This window comes from Dromiciops gliroides, chromosome 3 (genome assembly GCF_019393635.1).
Source record: "Dromiciops gliroides isolate mDroGli1 chromosome 3, mDroGli1.pri, whole genome shotgun sequence".
Taxonomy (NCBI): domain Eukaryota; kingdom Metazoa; phylum Chordata; class Mammalia; order Microbiotheria; family Microbiotheriidae; genus Dromiciops; species Dromiciops gliroides.
The window spans coordinates 576007613-576026685 of NC_057863.1; the positions used below are offsets into that span (position 1 = coordinate 576007613).

The 19073-nt window shown below is 36.3% G+C and overlaps 1 protein-coding gene across 1 annotated transcript in view; it reads right to left on the minus strand.

Moving 5' to 3' along the window:
- Positions 1-19073, minus strand: part of FREM2 (FRAS1 related extracellular matrix 2) — a 216199-nt gene that overhangs the window by 188146 nt on the left and 8980 nt on the right. Inside the window, 1 exon segment of the mRNA XM_043997088.1 lies at positions 14684-14773. Coding sequence (XP_043853023.1) covers positions 14684-14773 — 90 coding nt within the window.

Genomic DNA, 19073 nt, shown 5'->3' on the forward strand with positions numbered 1-19073 from the left:
CAGAAATTAGGTAGAGGATTTAATGTATTGAAAATATGAAAATTCTGTGGCAGCTAGGTGGCACAGATCCTGGATTCAGGAGGACTTGAGTTCAAATGCAGTCTCAGACACTTGATACTTACTAGCTGTGTGACCTTGCGCAAGTCACTTAACCCTCATTGCCCTACCAAAAAAAATTGAAACGGTTTGTTTGGAGGCAGCTGGGTGGCACAGTGGATAGAGCACTGGTCCTGGATTCCAGAGGACCTGAGTTCAAATGTGGCCTCAGATACTTGACATTTACTAGCTGTGTGACCCTGGGCAAGTCACTTAACCCTCATGGCCCCACAAAAAAAATGCTGAATGAATGTCTGTGATTTATATTGAAGAAAGATCATGGACCTAGACCTAGCACTTAAAGGAATCTCAGAAATCATGTAGCCTAACTTATCAGTCTAAAGAGACTAGATCCAAAGATGTTAAATGACTTGGTGAAAATTAGGTGTGTGCATATACACACACACACACACACACACACACACACACACACATGCACCCCCTCCCCCTCCAGAATTAGTAAGAATCAGAGATGGAATTTGAACTCATCTCCTTTCTCTCCAGAGCTAGTACTCTTTCCATGTAAATGTTGCCTCCTCCATTATACAAAGCTAACAGTGTTCTGGTTGGATTGGATTACTTTTAATTCTAAGACTGACTATTTAATTCTTAGATTAAATCATTGTATGAGGTTTGCACCATGAGTAGTCAGTGGTAGAAACCTCATAAGATCATTTATTATTTTTAGCACTTATTACATGCCAGACATGGTACTACGCAATAGAGATAAAAAGAAAGGCAAAACAGTGTTTGCTTTCAAGGAGCTTATATTCTTATGTGGGGGTGGTGGTGGTGGTGGTGGATAATATGTAAATAACTAGGTACATACAAGATATAAAGAAAGTAAACAGAAGGTAGTCTCAGAGGGAAAGTACCAGCAGCTGTGGAGTGGGATTTGAGCTGAATCTTGAAGTAAGCAATTGAAGCTTCACCAAATGAGATAACACTGTATATAATAGAGTGAAAAGTAAAGAGGACCTGGGACAGAGCCTTGGGGGATACCCTCAATGAAATGGGATCAAGTGAGACTTTTAAAAATAGTAATAGTGGGGACATTAGTGTGTTTGTAGACAATAGGGATGTAGCCAGTTGATAGTGATAATTTGAAGATAAGAAAGTGTGGTGATGGTAGTAGGAGCAATCTGCTACAAAAAAGAGGAGATGAGGTGGGATGGAATTGGATTCGATGGAATCAAGGGTATATAGAGAGTCTTCCTTTGCAAGTAGAAAAGCTACCTTTTCATGCAAGGTAAGAAAAGATAGTGGTAGAAGATGTCTGAATGAAGTGACATGAGGAGAGAAAGGGAAGCCCTCTTTCCACATTCATAATTCTCCATAGCACAAGGTATCTACCCCCAAGGCATCCCACTTAAAGATTATTCCCTAACTTAAAATAAGCCCAAATATTTGGAATACCATTTAATTTCTGATAACTACTCTTATACTTTTCATTTGGGGCATATCCTTCCGCTTATTTGCCCATTCTTTGAAATGATCTTTTTGGCAAACCCCTCTCCATAACAAAGGGGTTTGGTCCCTTGAAGGAGGCTAATGGACTCCACCCCAGAACACAATGGTTTTCTGTTCAATTCCAACAAGTAATGGTTAGTAGAGGATTCCCAAAAAGGGATTGTATATTGCCCTTCAATGTCTATTTCTAGGGTTGCTAGCCACATGGAAATTAGTATTATTTTGTCAAGTAGCATAAAATAAAACAAAGATGATTTAAAATAATTAAAGGTTAAAATATACTCTTTGAGGTTTGTTTAACTTTTCTTAAAATCACAATAATTAATAATGGCAGTAAATATAGATGAATGTTAACCCTTTCAAAATAAATGTAGAATGCTATGCATTAATTAATTAATATTCAGATAGTTCTGTGATATCATCAATTTGCATATTTCCTCCAATGATAAGATATTAACTGAAAAATGCCTGCCCATTCTGTGTAACTTATCCATGTATTCCCCCAAATCATCCCGGTGGGAAGAGTTAGGGAGGGTCTTCCTCTTATTCTCTTAACATCATGTGGACACCAATAGAAAAAATGTTCCTTTGGCTTCCTTTGTGCTTGGCTCATCTTTTTTCCCTATCGCACATCACTCTGATGACATTTTTTATGATTCATTGCCTAAGTAATCCTTTGTAATGTGTTGTGGCCTGCTCACCCCTACCATGAACCTTTCCTATGACTTCGAGTAAGACTCAACTTTAATTCTTCAGAGACCATGGTACTCTGACTCTCAGCTGTATAGATCACAAGTAAAATATCATCTTTTAAGAGATACACCTTTGTTGCAAGAATGTATTTGGGGGTCATTAAAAGTATTGCAGAATTTTCCAAAGGCAATAAAGCCCATTCTTCTCCTCCTATTTGATTTAGTTATTGTATAGTTATGTTACCGAAAGAGTCAATGTTTTTAGCAAAATATTTCTTAAGTAGACTTAAAGGGTAGCTACAGATGGAAACTAGAGAATATATAGAGATTATATATGGCTTTATTTCTTAAACATCAAATTTATCTTTTCATATTAGGCATAGAAGCACAACAGCTTAGCTATGGAAGAGATCAAGGGCAGCTCACCCAATTCTTCACCTAATGTACCACATTCATGAGAAGGGGTAAATCTTTTGAAATAGAGATTTTAAAGTGAGGCATCTGGGAAATAAGAGATCTCCTCAGTTTTGCCTGGTAGTGCCACACTAACTTGAACCATTCTGTATTACTCAATGAAAAATAGAAATGGCTGGCATTCAAGTATGGCAGCCAACACCCATTCTCTGAATCTATATTTTAGAACATGTGCTCCCTTTCACTCATGGATCAAAAAATATTTCTATTCAAGCCTGACATTACTTCACTGCCTTATTATAACCCCCTTAAGGCATTAATGTCTTTCTCTGGTTCTCATGTCACCAGCAATTAATTTTATTGCCAAAAATGCTTGGTTTTTCTCTCTAAGCCTACTAGGTCTACATAATCTCTTAATGCTTCTACTCAGACCTCATTTTCCTGATCACTGCCTTTATTTACATTTTTTTGTTCTCACTTTACTTTATGTTCAAGCTAGTAATCAGCAATTTATTTGGCCACTAACCCTGAAGTTACTCTCTAGCTCCAAGTCCATGCTCCTTCTAGCTTTAATACCCAGTTCCTGCCTGTTTATGACTACTGGACTGCCAAATCTACCATGTGAACTCCAAAAAGCCTGTTGTAAACTCATGATATTCCATATCTAGAAATGACTTTGCAGCTTCCACTACTATGTCAGGTTTCTATTTATGTCTTTCAAGAGTGTATGAATTAAGTATGACTGATGGGAAAGTATCTGGGCACTGAGAGGCCCAGTCACAGAACAGCAGCAAAAAAAAGGCTGGCTTGGGTCCAGATCCTTCATGCAGCTGTAACGCTTGACACTGATGGTATGCCTGATGGCCTAGTTCTATTGCCAACTGCAAGCCTTGCTTTCTGAGGCTGCTTGCCCTGTGCCACATGAGAGTTCAGATGAGGCCAGTGCTGGCCAGTTGACTTAATAAAAGGAATAAATAAAATTAAAGGTTTAGGTCTTCCTCCCCACCCAGCCAAGTGGGGCACAATTCCTAATCTCTTTCATATGCTCATCAACAATGTATGAGACTAGAGAGTCCTACTTTTTGAATAATAATTTTAAAGCTCAATATCACACAATAATTTCTATCAAAGATTAATCACGGGATCAGATTTGGAGCTGAAAGAGATATCAGAAGTCATTTAATCCAAATCCTTTATTTTACAGATAAGGAAACTAAGGTCCAGTGAGGTGAAGTGACAATAAATGCCACATGGCCAATATAATTTTCCAAAGTCTGTTCCCTTGTTACTACTTGCCTAGTATACTTCTTGTCTAAGTTATTACAATAACTTCTTAATTGGTCTCCTTGAATCCAGCCTATTCCTTCTTTAATCCACCTGCCACACAATGCCAAATTGATATTTGCAAACTCAAAAGCATTTGTTTTCTAACTGCTTGTCTGATGCATATTTAATGGCTTATTATAATAGCTGGAGAAGGTTCAGTATCTGGGTGATCTGGATTCAAGTCTGACCTTTGATATATATTGTCTAAAGGACCCTGAGAAAATCCCTTTAGCTCACTGCCCTCGGTAATTCCCCTAAAGTTGTCTTTATAGCCTTGTTTTTAAGATACCTATGTTTTGCTTATATAGAGATCATACTTCTAGCTTCTCTTCTTCCAGACTATCTTTCATTTCAGTGTATTTATATTCCAAATCTGTTGTTCTCTTTTTGGCTTCTTTGGAGAAATTTGCCACCACAGAGTCAACTATTTTGATTATTCTAATTGTTTCTTCTTTGTAAGTCATAAATTCTGCTATTTGTTTCCTATTAAATTCTCTCAAAATTCTTCACTCTCAAACCATTCTAAAGTATCATACTGAGCTTCCATAATCTTTTGGGAATCAATAGCGCTCTATGTTTCATTAGGGGTTAGTTCAATTTGCTTTGTCTTGCAATAGTTTTGTAACCCCTTGGCTATTTTGATAGTCCTCTTCCTTTCTAATTTTAGCATATTCATGGTTGACAGCTAGGTGGTGTAGTAGCTAGAGCACTGGCCCTGAAGTTAGGAAGACCTGAGTTAAAACCTCACTTCAGACATTTACTAGCTGTGTAACCCTGGACAAGTCACTTAACCCCAACCACCTTACACATCTGGGGCCATCTCCAGTCATCCTGATATATATCTTGCCATTGGACCCAGATGGCTCTGGAGGAGAGAGTGAGGTTGGTGACTTTTCACAGCACTCCCTCATTTAAATCCAATGCACTGTAAGTCATGACATCACCCAGATGTCAAGAACCTCTTCAAGAACAAAGGATAAACAACAAGTCTATTCATTATTGATTTATGCACTCTAGGTTTTTAATTGAATTTTCCTCTTAAGATCTTTAGTAGTTTTACCTTTCACCCACTCTTTGCCCCTCATTGCTCATTCTCTGGACCTCAAAGCTGTCTCAGATTCCTCCCATGTGGAGAATTTACTTTTCACCTGCCTCACTCAGTCCTTGCTCCAAGTAGCTTCTGGGAAGACGGCTGGTCCCAGCTGAAGTCCAGTTCCCTTTGCTTCAGGTCCTAAGCTAGATCACTGTCCCAATTCCATCCAATCTTTAGTTATATAACCGGATTTAATCAGCATCTGCCATTTTTCATGGACTTTGTTGGAGGGCAGGGTCAGTGTTTTGAGGACAATTTTTGCCTGTTGGGGGTCCTTAACTTAGGAGCTTCCCTAGGGAGCAGAAAACATGATGGTTCTCCCACTTTCATACCTCTCTAAAACAGTTCTTTAAGACCATAAATTGTAGCATAGCTGCTGATCTTCATTGGTATCTTCCTTACCAGCAGTTTCCTATTCCAAAGGTTTGCAAAATGTTTTGCATATATTATCTTGGCTGAACAATACTTGTTATTATCCTTATTTACAGAGAGGTTAAGTGACTTGCCCATGTATAGCACATTAGAGGGCTAGGATCTATACCTTTGTCTCCTGACTCCAAGTCCAGTACTTGGTCCATTATGCCACAATGCTGTTTGTTATGCTTTATAAAACCTTACTATCAAGTTGTCTTGCTTTAAAAAAAAAAGAGAGACTTAAAAATTCTCCCCCTCCCACCTGCTCTTAGATTCAGAGTTAGCCAAGGGCCATTGAGATCAAGTCCAGATTCTTCATTTTATAGATGAGGAAATTGAGGTTTAGTGAATCAGAATTAAAGAATCATAAAATCACAAATTGTTAGTTAGAAGGGATTTTGGCAGCCATATAGTTCAACCATATGTCAAAGGAATCCCGATTATATCAAAGTAAATGATGATGTTCTAGTCTTTGCTTGAAGACCTTCAAGGGGGAGAATCCACCACCTCCTGAAGAAACTCAATATACTTTTTAGCTAAAGTAAAGTCCTCTGACTCCATATCCAGTGGTTTTTTGTTTGTTTGTTGTTTTGGTTTATGTTTGTTTTTTTGTTTGTTTGTTTGTTTGTTTTTACTACATCTCATTGTATTTTCCTTGACTTCTCCCATCTGATCCATAAGGTGCTATTGGTACTCAGGGTTAGGGCATTACAATTTTAAAAAATATTTAAACTGTAGATATTTTACAAAGTTTCAAGCAAACAAGATGTATATCCAAGATACATAAATGTAAATGGGAGATAACCTCAAGGGAAAAGCACTAGCAATGGGAGGAGATTGGGACAGGCCTCTTTCAGAAGAAAAAAAAAATGAGCTGAGTTATGAGGAAAACCAGGAGGCAGAGGTGAGGTGGGAGAGCATTCTAGGCATGGAGGACATCCAGTGAAAAGGGATAGAGTTGGCATTTGGAATGTTATGCATGAGTAAGAGCAAGATATTAGGTATTATTAGATTGCAAAGTATGTGGAGGAAAGCAAAGTATGAGAAGACAGGAAAAGAATGAAGGCACCAGGTTGTGGGGGACTTTTGAATTCTACTGCAAATGCATTTAAAGAAATATGTATAATGTTTTCCTAGAATTTAGTTTGAAAGGTTTAAAAACCATAGAGATTTAGTGAACATACTTCTTGATGCCACTGAGGTTTTGATGAATGATAAATGAGAAAGTCTCCAAAGAAATGCTGATGTTTCCTTGAAAATGGTATAAATGAACTTTTCCTAGGGATGGAAAATGACCATTTCCAAAGATCTGAGGGCCCTCTCTGTGTGACTCAGATTTTAAAGTTAAAGGAAAAATTCTCAAAAAGGTTCAACTTCATCATTTTTCTACTTCCTCCTTCCTCTACCCTAAGATGAAATCTTAATTCCACTGTGAAATCATTCCATATTCTTTACTGATCTCCTAAACTCCCTTAATTCTCTTAAAATATGACATGCCAGGAGTTCTGATCTGGTATCACTTAAGGAAATACATTTCCATCACGTATTTGGCTAATTCAGGAGCACCAAGTGAAACTTTCTGGTATGTCAGGAAAAAATAACAACAACAATGACGACGATGAGCAAACAGTCTTGACTTGATTTAAAAAAAAAGGCCTCATTTAAAAGATGTGCTATGATGATAGCTTGCTCTCAGGCTTAAAAGAATTTGACAATTGTTCCAGGTACCACCATCTTCCACCTTTCTTTTCATCACCAATTTAATGTTTCCTAAGATGTTCCACAAATTTTGAAAAGAAAACAACTTGATACAAATTAAATAATAAAGGCATTTATTGTCACTTTTAAAATCAACTAAATTTAAGACAAATTTAAGACAAAGTGTCTTAAGACCAGGTAGTGTAAGAATTTCCTGTAAGACTCTGCTCCTGCTATAATCAGGGTCTATTACCAACCTACCAACATCCAGCTCTTCCTCATTGTAATGAGCTGAGTTTAGTATTAGAAGGCAGTGGGAGAGATGGAAAGCCAATAAATTATGATCAGATAAAGGAGCTTCAGAGTTCATGTAAAAGGAGATGATGTATTTGTGTGTGATGGCGAGATCAAGGGTATGATATCTTTCTGTATGGCTGAGGTGGGGTAAAGGAATAGATTATGGGAAATGAGTAGGATAAGGATTGGCAGGTTAGGGCATATACTTATAAAGATATACCCTCCAGATCAGCCTATCATGTAAATATATATTATATGAATATATATTATACCATGCTTATTGAGCATGTGTGATATATTATATGACATGTTCTGATTTTCTAACTCATTGGAATGTCTGATCCAGTCATCATAGTTCAAAGCCCTTGCCAAAGTTTATACCAAATACATGACAAAGGGGTATGTGTGTATCTTCAGGGAGGAAGCACTAAGAGTGAAAAGCATGGGCAGGTAGGTGGCACAGTAACTGGTAATATACACATATAGCATATACAAACATGTTTGCAGATATGCTCATGCATGTGTGCATACCTCTTCCCCTTCATTCACTCTATCCAAACTGACCTCCTTTTTCTTCCCCAAACTCAATACTCCATCTTCTCTATTCATGCCTTTGTACAAGTTGCTGCCCATACATGGAATGTACTCTTACTTCACCTTATGTCTTAGCATTTCTAGCTTCCTTCAACACTCATCTTAGTTGTTATCTCTTATGGGGAAAGCCTTTCCTGATACAGCTAGTTATTAGTGCTCACCAGCCCCTTCCTCAAATATTGTTGTATAACTAGGAGATAAATTCCTGAAGGGCAAGAACCATTTCTCATTTTGCCTTGGCCTTTCCAAAGTTTAGTATGGTGTCTTAGACACAGCAGGTGCTTAATAAAGGTCTGATTCTAATTTAATCTCTTACTTTCTGAAAATGAAAACAAAACCAAAAAAACCAGCTAAATAATCTTTAATGCTACTTTTAGTGCTAGATAGAAGGATCATGAACTTTGAACTTTTCCCACTGTATACATTTAGTATATAATGTGTCCATGTTATCATCTTGTTTGACCATGAATCTGACATTTCCATGTTCCTGAATTATATGCTAAGCATGCAGTTTGCTACAGGGTAATAAATACAAAGAACCATAATATCAACCCAGATTCTAGCAAATTTAGTTTTAATATAAAATTTAAATTATATTTTAAATTTCATTGTAATTATTTCAAAAGGTTGAAGGGGAAATTTATTATTTAGGGTTCTACTACCTTAAAAGAATCATACTCAAAAGAAAAGTAGAAGTGGGACAGCTAGGTGGCACAGTGGATAGAACATCGGCCTTGGAGTTGGGAGGACCTGAGTTCAAATCTGGTCTCAGACACTTGACACTACCTGTGTGACCCTGGGCAAGTCACTTAACCCCAAGTGCCTCACACACATACACACACACAAGTAGAAGTGCCTGAATGTTCTTTTTTGATTTTCACCTACATGCCCAGTCATTCCTTCTTGGTCTCTCTTGCTGGATTGTCATCTAGATCATGCTCATTAACTTGGTGTTCCCTCTATATTATTTTGTTTGGTCATCTCCTTAGCATCCATAGATTCGATGATCATACCTATGCAAATGCTTCTTGGTTCTATTTATTCAGCCCTAAAATCTCTCCTGACCTGCAGTCTCATAACTCTAACTTCCTACTGGACATCTCAAACTGGATGTCCTATAAACATCTTCAACTCAACACAACCAAAACTGAAGTCATTCATTTCCCTCCCAAACCTTCTTCTATCACTGTGCTGTTGAGGGTACCACCAATCTTCCAGTCATCCAGGTTTGCACTCGAGTATAATATCCCTCAACTCTTCACTCTCATCCCACAGTATTTGATGCCAAGTCCTGTTGATTATGCCTTTGTAACATCTCTTACATATGCCTCCTTTTCTCCTCTGGCTCTGTTACTACTCTTGTGTAGGTTCTCACTTCCTCATGCATGGTCTATGGCAATAACCTTTTGGTTTATTTCTTATCAATCAGTTAGTCAGTCTATAAACTGGGATTTAAAAAGGGGATAAAAGATAGTTCCTGCTGTCAAGGAACTTGAAGTCTAATGGGAAAGATAATATGGACACAACTATGTACAAACAAGTGATAAATAGGATAAATTGGATTTTTTAAAAAGTGAGATAGTAGAATTAAGAAGAAATGGGGGGGCACTAGGTGGTTCAGTGGATAGAGCACCGGCCCTGGAGTCAGGAAGACCTGAGTTCAAATCCAGCCTCAGACACTTGACACATACTAGCTGTGTGACCCTGGGCAAGTCACTTAACCCCAATGGCCTCACCCGAAGAAGAAGAAGAAGAAGAAGAAGAAGAAGAAGAAGAAGAAGAAGAAGAAGAAGAAGAAGAAGAAGAAGAAGAAGAAGAAATGGGAAAGGCTTTCTGTAGAATGTGGGATTTTATCTGGCGCTTGAAACCAGAGAAACCAGGAGGTAGAAATAAGGAGGGAGACCATTTGAGGCACAAGGGACAGTCAGTGAAAATGCCCACAGTCAGGATTTGGGAGTGTCTTATTCAAGGATTATCAAGGAGACCAGTGTCAGTGGAATGAAAAGTGTAAGAAGACTGCAAAGCTGGGTGGGTAGAGGGACAGTTTATAAAGGACTTTAAAAGCCAAGCAGAGCCTTTTGTATTTCATCCTGGAGATGAGAGGGAGCCATTGGAGTTTATTGAGTTGAGAGGTGACATGATCAGACCTGCACTTTAAGATCACTTTGACAGCTGAATAGATGGACTGGAGTGTGGAAAGAGACTTGTGGCAGGGGCACCAACCAGCAGGCAATTGCAGTCAGACTGAGACAAGAAGAGACTCAACTCCTCCCTCTTACTTAACTCCCACCCAATGTTCTCAGTCAGTTACCAACTCTTGTCACTTGTGTTCCGTCAGTCCTGTCTGACTCTTTGTGTCTGGCTTTCTTGGAAAACATACTGGAGTAGTTTCCTTCTCCATTCAAGTACACATCCTTAATATCTGTTGCATCAACCCACTCTTCTCCACTCACACCCAAACTGCCCTTGTCATCTCCTGCCTGAACTATGTGTGGCGATGGCATCCTAAATATTTTCCCTGAATCCAGTCTCTTCCCTCTTGGATTTTTCCTCCACACAAGGCCAAATTGTTATTTCTAAAAATCCTGATCATACGACTCCTTTGCTTAAGAATTTCAGTAGCTTCCCACTGCTGTTAACATAAAATATAAGCTCCTCCATTTGGTATTTAAGGCCTTTCACTAGCTGGCTCCAGTCTGTCTTTGCAGGCTTTTTATATGTTATTCACACTCAAGTGCTCTGTAGTTCAGCCAAACTAACCTACTTACTTCTCCCTGTATACAACATTCCATCTTACACTTCTGAACCTAGAATGCTCTTCTGCTTCAGATTCCAAGAGTTGAAGGTAAGCATCCTATTATTTTAATCTCTAGTCTTTAAAGGTATACGGATGAAACTCAGGTTGTTTTTATTTCTTCCATTCTCCTAAATCTCTTCCACACTTTCCTCTGGTCTGCTTTGACTCTTGAGCTTCCAGAAAGGCACATTCTGAATGCTTTATCTACAAGACTCCTAGGCATGCTGCTAATATCTGCAATTATCTTAGAAGGTAACTGTTTAGCTAGAAAACAAGGTGCTCATCTTTACAACCTTGTTGACTTGGGAAAGGACCTGATATAATGGGTTTAATATTTAATTAGGAATAAAGACCTCTTAATTCCAAACAACTACACTATCTATCCACTTCCTGATGATTAAATATAGGAAATGTTTTCTCAGACTTCACAGTGATTCAGTGACGTAGATTTTACTACTAAGATTTTAAGTAAAGCAGTATGAATTAAATCATTATATCTGATTAGAGATAAGCCAAATCCACTACTTAAATTCACTATTCCAGATAGTACACCCAACAGGGGACTTAAAAATAAAAAGACTTCAAAAGGTATCTTAATTATACATCCAGAAAGAGCTCTCACTCCTACTGTATGGAATGTGTTGCTAAATTTAGAGATACAAAATGTTCACCCTTCAATCCACAAAAGATATTCTTAATTATAGTATGTCCAAACCAAAATAATTGTCAGTATTACTAGAGCTTAAATGCAGCATAGTAACACAGGGCTCCTCATTCTTGAATCCTATCTCCTTTCCTATGGGTCTTCAGCATGTTTTTCCTCATTATATTAGATTGAGCTCTATGGTAGCTATTGTAAGACATTGTGAACTGCACTCTTACTTTATAGAGGGGCCGGAAAATCCTGAAGCAATATTTGTACCATTCAAGATTTTCTGGGTTTCTCTAATATATTTGCTGTCTTTGGTTCAGCCCATCCATACATTTCTTATGACTATTTTTTTTTTGTTCCATCCATACATTTCACTTTGTCTTCAATACATTTGACAACACAATTGGATCTTATATCAGGTTTCAAAGACTAGCTATCTGGCAGAGTAGATAGAGCAGTGGGCTTGAAATCAGTAAGACTTATCTTGCTGAGTTTGAATCTGACATCAGATACTTAGTAGCTGTGTGACCCTGGGCAAATCATTTAATCCTGTTTGCCTCATTTTTCTCATCTGCAAAATGATCTGGAAAACCAAATGGCAAACCACTTCAGTATCTTTGTCAAATAAAAGACAATCCCAAAGGACTAATAATGAAACATACTATCCACCTCCAAAGAAAGAACTGATATTGATGGAACACAGACCGAAGAATGCTATTCTTTACTTCCTTTCATTTTTTAAAGTTTTATTGTATAAAATGACTAATATGGTAATGTATAACCTATATCTGATTGCTTACCACCTCAGGGAGGGAGGAGGGGAAGGAAGGAAGGAGGGATGAAATTTGGAACTCAAAACTATAAATAACAATGTTTATTATTATTTTTTAAAAGAAAACCCCAAATGGGGTCATGAAGAATCAAACATGACTGAAAGAATTCAACAACAGAGTTTCAAAGAAGATAGTTTTTCAAGGTAGGAAGCCATGCAAATGTTTGGGAATTTTAGAATGTAACACAAACTCCTAAGAAATTAAAATCAAAGCAAAAACGACTCTAAAGACATTTGTAAATTTTTTTTTCTGTCTTTAGGGTCCTTAATGTATTGATTCTTCCATGGAGAATTGGCTTCACCCCAGGGACACTGAAACACATGTTAGTCAGCTGATATTCTGCCAGGGCCTACCTGAGCCCCACAAAAAATGCTTTGAAGTCTATGGAGAGGAGAGAAATATCAAGCAACACTGAGGGTTTTTTTTCCTTCTCATGTAAAACTATAGCTGCTAAAGAGGCTGATGGAATAATTTAGCTCTCGTTCCCAACAGACAACTCTTAGTGTCCTAGCCATATTTCTATCATTTCCAAATATAAACCCACCATCTTCAGCTGGTCATTCTTTATTAAATATTTTGAAATCCAATATGACTCATTTGTTTTATACAGTCTAAATGAAGGCTAAAACTTTAAGGTAAATGCCACCCTGCCATCCATTTAAAGAATGTGTAAAATAATATGATCTCTGGCATTTGGGGTTTTAAGAATGAAAAAGGAAAAGAAAATTAAAAGCCACAATACAATCACTTTGATGAATTATTTTCATATTTAAAATAACAATTTCTGTGCAACTTTGAAGGGGGGAAAATTATAAAATGTTATAGAACTTTATTTCTCCCCAGGAAACCTGTCATCAGGAGTCACTAATTTGGTTCTTGGCCTCTGAATGCTACATGAATTTAAATTATTTTAGGATTACTGAAATTCATGTGTAAGGGCACTTCCAGGTGAGTGGTGACAATTAAGTCAGACTAGTGAGTTAGAAAATACCTGAAGTTGGTTTCAGTTTTAGACCTTATTTCATACAATGATCCCATTTCTCAATTGCATGGCCTTGCTAAAGAAAGCTAACCGAGTGAAGAAACATAAGTATTATTTGATTACTATAGATACAAAGGAGCTGGATTTATTTTGATTGTGAGAGGTAACAAGAACACAATATCATGAATCCGAATCAATATTACTATATTGATAGTATATAGATCGATGGACTTATTTGGCTGATAGACTTGTTGGGTCCTTGGCACATATTTAATAGCCTTCATGCTTTAAGTGATTCGGATCTTGATAGGCATAGTTATTTGGTAAGGTCTCTTTGAATAATTACTTTAGATTATAAATTATTATAGGGTAGGTAACTAACAGAGGCAGTGTGTATATTATATATGATACATATATGTGTGTGTGTGTATATATGATACATATATGTATGTGTGTATATATATATATGATGGAATAATGAAATGTCCCCCAAAATAACATAATAAATTAATATATCATTATCTTTCATATGATTTCTCCTTTCTTCTCCTCAAGTTTACTATAGCTCTTACCTCCCTTCTCCCAAATGTTTACCCTACCCCTGTCACTCAGTTCTTAAGATTCATTTTCTTTTTTTTTTTCTTGAGGTAGAAGAGAATAGTAATGTTTTTATTTTGTCTTCTCTATTACAGGAAAAGGAAAGAACAGGAAGGGCAGCAGGAAGGATAAGAGAAAAAAATATTAGAGCCTTTGGATAGGGAGGAATAGTAATATATTGAAAAAAACAAGATTTTTATCGTGAGTCTGATCCAGCTATCTACAATAGCCTTGCTTAGATCTCTATTTTGAGAAGCTGGAATCACTAAGTCAACACTGAAGAAAAACAAAAACTAAGTTTCAACAAAACAAAAAAGAAAAAGTATCCATTTCATACTGTAAATCATAAATCATTAGTGATACTCAGAATGATTAAATGAAATTTACATTTATGTTGGCTTCTACTACTGATATCTTGGCAATAATACTGTAAACAAATTTATTAAAAAATGGTATCTGAGTTTTTTAAAAATAGAATTTCCTCTTCCATATTTTCCAAATCATATAATTCACTCAAAGGGATGTATCATTTCTCCTCTTAGAAGAATATGACTGTTGGTTTCAGAAAGATTATGACATCTTTTTTTTTCAAATTGCTCATACAAAATACTGAGCCTTCATTGTACCAAAATAATAACAATTTGCCACAGCCTAAACTTATAAGCAGCTGTTAAATAAGGCACTGAACATCTGTTTCTAGTCATAAGAATGTGGAACACAGTACTTACCACCGTCTTCAACTGTAAAGTAGAAACGATCACTTGTGGCATTCGCTCCTTCTCTTAAAACATAGCATATTTTCATGTCATCAATGTCAGCTGGAAAAATAACAAAAGAATAAAATGACTTTTTTTAAAATTGGGAAAAAATGCAGACTATCTAACAGGTATTAACCTGTGCCCTTCTCCCACCCCATCCCTTTTTGCTCAGTCAGATGCAAAAATGTTTACCTAACATGCCCAAGCCTGAATCCATTGTTAAATATTGAGTCCTGAAAGGGGAAAATGCCTCTAGACTTCCGAAACCTATGGTACTTGGTTTTCCAGAAGCTGACTTACATTACACTGAGGTAAGTTGAGTGTAGCTAAAGAAACTAAAGAGTCCAGAGAGAGACACAGGGAATGTTGGGTCTAGCTAAAAATGTGAGATGGTAGGAGAGCTCAATTCTGGTATCCTTTTACTCTACCTTCCCTCTCTTGGCACATTATGTCCCTGGGTACCTGCTCTCTGTCTCATTACTCAATTTCTTTTTGTTTAATCCTAGCAAACAAATTATTTACAGAGTATCCCTGTGAAATGTTTTGAGGAAGGTGGAAAGATAAGACAGAATCTCTTACTTGTTTAATTATTTCTACCAGCTTATTTTTCCCATTGATGGTATACTGGCAATGAAATTGATTAAATAACATTCTCTTCTACCATTGTAATCACCACCATAAACCAATAGTTGTTTCAGGCAAGTCAGATGGTAGTTATTTCTTTTTTCTTTCTTTCTTTCTTTCTTTCTTTCTTTCTTTCTTTCTTTCTTTCTTTCTTTCTTTCTTTCTTTCTTTCTTTCTTTCTTTCTTTCTTTCTTTTTTTTCTTTTTTTGCAGGCAATGAGGGTTAAGTGACTTGCCCAGGGTCACATAGCTAGTAAGTGTGTGTTAAGTGTCTGAGGCCAGATTCTGAACTCAGGTACTCCTTAATCCAGGGCCGGTGCTTTAACCACTGTACCATCTAGCTGTCCCCCAATAGTAGTTATTTCTAAGACTACATGAAAAGTAAATCATCGCTAAAAATAAATTCAAAGATAGTCTAATATTTATTAGCTCAATAAGCACATCAGGGTTTTCTCCTCCCTTTTAACAGAACTTTAACTTCTCTTAAAGGGAAATATGTACAAAAACAAACTTTATCAGTGCCTTCAAGAATATAAATTCAGTGTTCTCTAAGTGAGTGTTGGGGGTGTGATTTGTGTGGGTACAATTTTCCATGAACAGATCTCATGATTGATTATTCTTCTCAGGGCCAAGATATGTCAGTAAACTATGACAATGTATATGCTACAGAGATTTAAAGAAGTGGTTATTTAAAAGGCTCTTTAAGATAACTACTGCCAATTACATATGGACATTCTGTTGATGAGTTATAACATATGAAATACCTAAGCTTTTTAGATAAGTTGTTCAGTAAGAATATCACCTACCAGTTACATCAATATAAAATCAGACTTTATACCCTAATGTAAATTCAAGCTATAGATTTCTTTATAAATTTACTTCTTTCAACATGTGGTAGCATATCTACTTTGAATTGAATTAAAATAAGGCCAATATAACTTAATGGCAACTGAGTTTATTACATAGACCTAAAACAAGATGCCAACATCCCTATGTTATACACTGAATTTATACAGAAAAATTCAAATAGTCCACTTTAAAGACACCAAGCCATAATTTTCCCATTTCTATGATGATGCTGGTGGACACAACTTCTAAAGTAACTTACAACAGGAAAGTACCTTAGGGATGGGGAGAGAATCTCAGTTGGTAGTCATTTTTCTCAAGCTGTTGTGGAAAAGAGATGACCCTTTGTGGAAAATAAAGATTCAAACCAAGAGGGTTGGAAATAGGGTTTGTCTAAGGTCATGAAAAATCCTATCTGTAGAATGGCAGGGGTGGGGCAAGAATTATTAGTTAATCCCCCAAATCCCTTCCAACTGAGTAAATTCATAGAAAATTCAAGGCTAGAAGGAAAAAAAACTCAACAATGAAATGTCAGGTCAACTAGCAACCAGTCTAGTCCTCTTTTGTTCCCTGCATCACACTTGACTCTTGGCCTTAGCACAAATGAAAAGACAGGAAAGTAGAATGATAGAACCTCACTTCAACCACTAAAGAGCCTCCCACTCACTGGCCACTTATTCTGACAAGTCTTAACTTATCTTTTGTAAGAAAATTGTACCCTGCTCTGCCTACATAACTGAATAACTTAAAATTAAGGTGACTTCTGACCAAATATTAAGATCCTTGGATAAGTTCCCCTTATCCTTTCATAATTTTAAAGAAAATTTGGTAGATTGGAAGTAACAAGATTATAATCTTCTGCAAGCAGAATATGGAAAACCTCTTTATTGAAACAAAGTTCTGCATCATTATTTCCTAAGAAAGGAGTATAACCTTTAGGAATATACTCCCAGAGAAACAAAGCACTAACTTAAAACAGATTTTTAAGATTTCTTTAGAAAATAAAAAGAGCAAAGGAAAAAGGACCTATTTGTACAAAAATATTTATAGCAGCTCTTTTTTGGTGGCTAAGAACTAGACATTGAGGGGATGCCCATCATTTGGGGAATGGCTAAACAAGTTGTGGTATATGATTGTAATGGAACATTATTTTGCTACAAGAAATGAGAAGCAGGATGAGTTCAGAAAAACCTTACAAGATTTACATGAACTGCTATAAATTGAAGTGGGTAGAACCAGGAGAACATTATACGCAGTAACAGCAATATTGTATTATGAACAACTGTGAATGACTTCGCTATTCTCACCAATACAATGATCCCAAACTGTCCGAGAGGACTCATAATGAAAAATGCTATCCATTTCCAGAGAAAGAACTTATGGGGTCTGAATAAAGACCAAAGCACACTATTTTTCATGTTTTTTCCTTTCTTTTTTGTTCAAGTTTTCTTCCATGAAATGACTAATCTGTAAATATATTTTACATGCTTGCACATGTATAACCTATATTAGATTGCTTACTGCCTCAGAGAGAGGGGAAGGAAGAATTTGAGACTCAAAACAAAAAAAAAAGTTAAAATTGTGTTTACATGTAATTGAGGAAAAATGAGATATTATTGAAAAAGCAATGAAAACAGTACCTGAAGCTATATAACACTCAATTGTCACAGAATTTCCATTCCAAGTCAAGGCAGGTTATATGGATCAACTAAAACATGCCAAAAAAAACCTTTGTTTATCTTCCTATCTCCTTTAAGAGGTAGAAAAGTTTAGTATCCAGGGTTTTTTTTAATCTCAAAAAAGGAAAACTCTTGACTATAGCGGTCTTAAATTAAATTAAATTAAACCCAAAAATATTTAATAATGATTAAAATGGAAACTCTTAAGGTATATTCATACCTTAAACTACACACACACACACACACACACACATATACATAAACATAATGTTTCAGGTATGAATACAACCTCTGTGTGTGTGTGTGTATGTGTGTGTGTGTGTGTGTAGATAGATGGATGATAGATAGATTCTCTTTGTTGAAGTGTAGAAGAGGGGGCAGCTAGGTGATACAGTAGATAAAGCACCAACCCTGGATTCAGGAAGACCTGAGTTCAAATCTAGCCTCACACACTTGACACTTATTAGCTATACGACCCTGGGCCAGTCACTTAACTGTCATTGTCCTGCCCCCCCAAAAAAAGTTTTTTAAAAAGTGTAGAAGAATTAAGAAGATAACAAAAATATCTTTTAAAAAATATCTGAGATAAACAGATTTTCTTATATTTATTAATCATTTATGAGATTTATTTCTGCTAATCTACACAATCTTCTCATGTTTTACATAATTAATAAATGAGAGTTTATCACTTGATTAACTGCAAATGAACTCTAAAGCATAGCCTTCATTTTATACTTTGGGCTAATATATTAAGCTCCTCCAATGCAATTTCTAAATTATACTACTTATGACTGTAATCTGCAATGAATTCTAGTAATTATTTGTTCCATTTCCATCTGGAATACAATTTTACATTTAAAATGTTTTTAACTTGCCCGAACTATTGCTTTAGTAGTTTTCCTAAGTGTATGTTTAAAATTGGACTATAAAATATAATCTATGTGTTATACCTGTGTGTATGCATACATGTACATGCATACATACATATCTTTATATATATAATGTATGTGTAAGATCATAGATCTCTCTAGACCACTAAATCCCATCAAAATATAGTTCAATAAATCCTTCCATGATCAAAAGCCACAGCTCAGCTTAGCCCTCACCCTAGACACATACATCATTCCCTTTCTAGAAAAGCAACCATGGCAACTCCATAATGGAGTTTTTTTTCATTCTTTCTCACTTATCTAATCTCCATAAATAACTGCT